Source organism: Camelus bactrianus, chromosome 16 (assembly GCF_048773025.1).
Source record: "Camelus bactrianus isolate YW-2024 breed Bactrian camel chromosome 16, ASM4877302v1, whole genome shotgun sequence".
NCBI lineage: Eukaryota > Metazoa > Chordata > Mammalia > Artiodactyla > Camelidae > Camelus > Camelus bactrianus.
The window spans coordinates 16111594-16116090 of NC_133554.1; the positions used below are offsets into that span (position 1 = coordinate 16111594).

The 4497-nt window shown below is 51.3% G+C and overlaps 1 protein-coding gene across 1 annotated transcript; it reads left to right on the forward strand.

Annotated features, from left to right (window-relative positions):
- Positions 1–1255: 1255 nt before the first annotated feature.
- CCDC182 (coiled-coil domain containing 182) lies at positions 1256–3900 on the forward strand. Its single transcript, XM_045513781.2, has one exon. It carries the CDS (start codon positions 3248–3250, stop codon positions 3875–3877), a length of 630 nt encoding a protein of 209 aa, XP_045369737.2. The 5' UTR covers positions 1256–3247; the 3' UTR covers positions 3878–3900.
- Positions 3901–4497: the final 597 nt, after the last annotated feature.

The following is a 4497-nucleotide window of genomic DNA, read 5'->3' on the forward strand; positions in this document are numbered from 1 at the left end:
TTGGTGTCTATGGAAGATTGCTCTGAATTCTGTTTTGCTTTGTTTTTTGCATAACTTTTTTCTTAGGGATGAGGATAAATCAGTTTTAAGGGACTTCTAGAAGACTCTGCACACTCTGTCTGAAAGCTGATATTAGAATTCATTTGGGGGGATTAAGTGTGGGAAAAAAACCTTTTTTTTTTTCTTTTTACCCAAAACCTTATCTTTGAAGAAAGTCTTCAAATACATTCCTCTTTGTGGAAGCCTCCCCTTTCTGATTTGGGAATGGAACCCCAATTTGGTCCTTGTATTAGGCCTTTGCCTTGGGGAGGGGATCCATGATTAGTCTGACCCCCCATGGGGACACCACCCCCAGCCAGTGCTTGGGTGGGACACGGGTTTGTGAAGGTGGCTCTAACTAACGGGCCGTGAGGGGCATCGGAAGGCTCTCCTCGCTTATAAAGAGGAACATAGGGGTGCATCTGTGTCATGCCCCTTTTCCGAATCCTAAAAAGGACGGCGGTTTCCTTCACAGGTGGAGCAGAGGCACAGGCAGGGACACCGAGGCCTGCGGCAGAACCTGGCAGGACTGTGCATGGGCCCAGTGGTGCTCAACGCGGGAACTTCTGACCTGCTGCTCCAGAGCCCTGGTCCCCCACGCTGGTGGAATCTGATTCTCAGGGGTGGGGCCTGAATCTCTGCGGGGTTGATACCCCACTATCGTCCCCCATTATTCTGAGACAAGGGAGCCTGAGGACTGCTGAAATCGACCATGGACAGGGAACCCCCCTCGACAGTGGCCTTGCCATGAGACATCAGAATTCCATTCTCTTGGCACCTTGGAGGGGACAAAGAGATTTCCTTCTTACTTTCCGAGGATATATGGAAGGAGATTCTGAGGAAGGCACAGGCCTGGACTAGAAAACTTCTAGGAGGAGAGCCGGCAGAGCACGTGCACATGGAGAACCCCCCCGGAGGTTCAGGGGGCCCCTGTCTTCTGTTGACAGAGCACTCACGTGCTCTTGACCTTTGCAAGGCTCACGTGGAAACATGGTCCTCCCCAGCTGGCTCTGCAGAGAAATAAACTGAGAATTCCCAAGGAAGCATCTGGGAAATTGAAAAATTGCCATCCTTTCTTAACTGTTGCTACTTTTTTGTCACAGCACTGGTTGTGGCTTCTACCATTTCCTGTGGGAGACAGAGACAAAGAGGCAGAGAATCAAAGTCAGAGAGAGAGAGAGGGAGAAACAGAAAAACACTCAAAGGATAACAGAAATCCAAGACAGACACATATTCTTCCTCTTGCTGGTTCAAGAAATATTTATTGAGGACCTACTATGTGCCCGACCTCCCCACACCCCACCATTAATGCACCGGCAGCCCGCAGGCTATTTACATCCCCATCCGGATCTTAGGTCGGGAATAAGGAGGGTGCTGTTTCTGCTAAGACCAGTAGGTGTCATCATGTCAGAGGGAAACCAGGGGAGCTGCAGGATTTGATGGCCACCTACGAAAAGAAAATCTATTTCAATCAGTTTTCTGAGTGCCATTATATGCAGGGCACCAGGCAGGGGACAGAGAATGAGAAGTGCACAGTCCCTGTCCTCATGGGATTTACTGTGCCATCGAGGACCGGGAAGGACAAGGTCTTAAGTCACAAAATGTGGGGGGAGGCAGTAAGAGCCTCCAGAGACGTTTAAAGGAAGGACTATGTGGATCTTAGAGCATCAGACTTTACATGATATCCTATCACATTACAGCAGAGGAAATGAGTTCAGAGAGAGGAGATGACTGACCTGTGGTCACACAGCAACTCCAGACTCCAGATCTCCTGACTCCTAGAACAGTGCTCTTTCCACCAAATATTGTGTCTCAGTAAGTAGACTTGCTGTCCCAACTTAAGACTCAAAATTCAACCTTGGTTTAGCCATGAACCTCCCTGCAAAATGCCCTCTCCAATGCCTCCATGCCTACTGCCAGGCATTCTAGATGGGATGATCTGCCTTCTGGGGAAGGCAGTGGCCCCCCTCCTGGGTCCTGTGGTGAGGGAGTCCGCTCGCTCGCACGGGCCCATGAAGGCTGACTGTGCGCATCTCTTCCCAGACACGGCACGTTGGTGGCTCTTGATCAGCTGTGGTGGGAGTCTTTACAGTATGGAAATCAGCCACAGTTATAAAGCAGAGCTTTTTCCTGTTTGTTTTTTTTTTTTCCCCTCCCAGAGAGCTGCCCCTCAACCTGCACACCACTGAATTAGTATTTCCACTTTACAGATCAGGAAATTGAGGCAATCCACCAAAGAGACAAAGCCTGCAGGTGGTGGAGCTGAGACCCCCATCCAGGCGGTTGGATGCTACAGCACTTGCGAACTGTGCGGCCAACAGGACTCAGGGGCACTTGGCTGTGGAGGGCCCAGGTTTCTCACCTGGGTACAGACATGGGTGCTACTCCGGGGTGGTGTCATCAGTCTGATGGCAACACTGGAACAGGAACCACTTTGAGAGAAATGATAACTAGTCCAGCTTTGGGCGACCAGAGCTGAGATCTGCAAGTTGGAGGGGAGTTCTTGACGAAACCAAACATAGGTTAGCTAGAGAGTTTCCTTTCTTGCAGTGAATGGGTGAGCAGTGGCAGGTGCATCCTTCCACATGTGTTTTCTCATCTTTGTCAGCATTCAAGTACGATCTGGCCAGGCAGGAAGAGGGGGACCGTGCACCTGCTTCACAACTTGTTCCCTGATCCTCGTGCACAGCGAGCACTCAGTAATCATGCTTGCTGAATATATGAATGAGCGGCCCGATTTTATCCTGCACATACTGTCAACTCCACTATGGACCATACACCAAAACCTGAGTACGTTTCTTGCAACTTCTAAGATTATCTAGAATTCTGGCATCGTTATCAGAGTATGAATTGGGAATTAGAAATTACTTTTTTTTTTTAATAGCATTTGAGAGCTAAAAGTGAGATTCGGCATCCTCTCTTACAATGTCCTTGTTTCACTGGTGAGGTACTAAAGCCCGGAGACCATTCTGAGACCATCCAGGCCCCTTGCTGTGTCGGGGGGACCGCCCAGACTTGGCAGCCAGGGAGTCTGGCCTGGCCTGCCTTGCTCTGGGCCTCGGTGTGTCTCCCAGGACAAGGAGAGATTGAGCTGTGGTTCTGGAAGGGCAATGAATTGATGAGAACCCACATCTCAGGAGGCACGACTAAATACTTCTTGGGCAGATGAGCAGACAAACCCAGGAAAACCCACCAAGGAGGCTACAATATGCAAATGAATGGATTGTGGCTCTCCTCCTGGTTGGCTGGAGGGGCCCTGATGTCACAATATGTGGGGTTTCTCCACTCCAGATGCTTGTGTCTCTGGCCAAAAACCAAATTCACTGAGCTGGCTGGTCTCTTATCTCCCTCTCTTTGTCCAAACGGAGGAGACACTATGGAACCTCTCTATCAGGCTGGGTCCATCCTCATGAAGGTGAACACCTTACAAGGGAAGAAGATGGTGGAGAGCGGCCTCCAGTCTGGAGACTTCTCCTTGCCCCAGTCATGGCCCTCCTGCCTCCTGCCGCCAGCCGACCTGGAGATCCTGCAGCAGAAGGTGGCCGGGGTGCAGCGGGAGCTGGAGGACTTTAAGAAGGAGGCGCTGAAGGCCATCCACTACCTGGAAGACGCCTTCTGCGAGATGAACGGGGCCCTGGCGCAGCAGGAGGAGCAGGCGGCCCGCGTGAAGCAGAGGCTGAGGGAGGAGGAGGACCGCGGCGTCGTGCGGAACAAAGTCCTCACCTTCCTGCTGCCCCGCGAGAAGCAGCTCCGGGAGCACTGCAAGCGGCTGGAGTGCCTGCTGCTGGGCCGGAGCTGCGAGGCGCTGGGCATCCCCGGGAAGATCCAGGCGGACTGAGGCCCCTCGAGCGGAAGCCAAGTTCCTAGCCAAGCAGCCAAGTGGAAGATTCTTTTAGATGGAAGGACACACCCTGGGTCCCTATCCACTTGCTCCCCCTCCCCCATTTCCATTGCTTTCCTTTCACTTAAATAACGCCTTGCTGAGATGCAAAAAGACCCCCCCCCCACCATGTTCTTTCGGTGAAACTCCGTTTATCCAGCATCACCCAAGAAGGAGGCGCCCCAACTCTAAGGCTTTTAACGACATCCTCTAACTTTCCCCTGTAACTGTTTTCCTGATTGTAATGGTGCAATTGCCCGAATATATAACATGTTTTTTTTTAAACCTTCTTAAACTGACTGTGTTGAGCAGATTTACCTTCTTTTAATGACTCCAGGCTCTCACGACTTGTTACTTCATCGACGGGCTGCCGAGAGGGGTCGATCATCCGCCCAAGGACTCAATGGCCTCAAAAGTAAAAAATTACTTTCGTAGCTCTGATCCTCGCCCAGTTGGCTTTTCTGCCTGCTTGCACCGTTAAACTGTCACATCTCACTTTTCTTGGCTGCCTTTGCCCACTTCTACGTCCTCTCCGTTTGGTCTGCAGACCGGCCGGTCAGATCCACAGCGCTATTAGG

Coding starts and splice junctions, on each gene's coding strand:
- CCDC182 (XM_045513781.2), top strand. CDS start 3,248: ATGCAAATGAATGGATTGTGGCTCTCCTCCTGGTTGGCTGGAGGGGCC.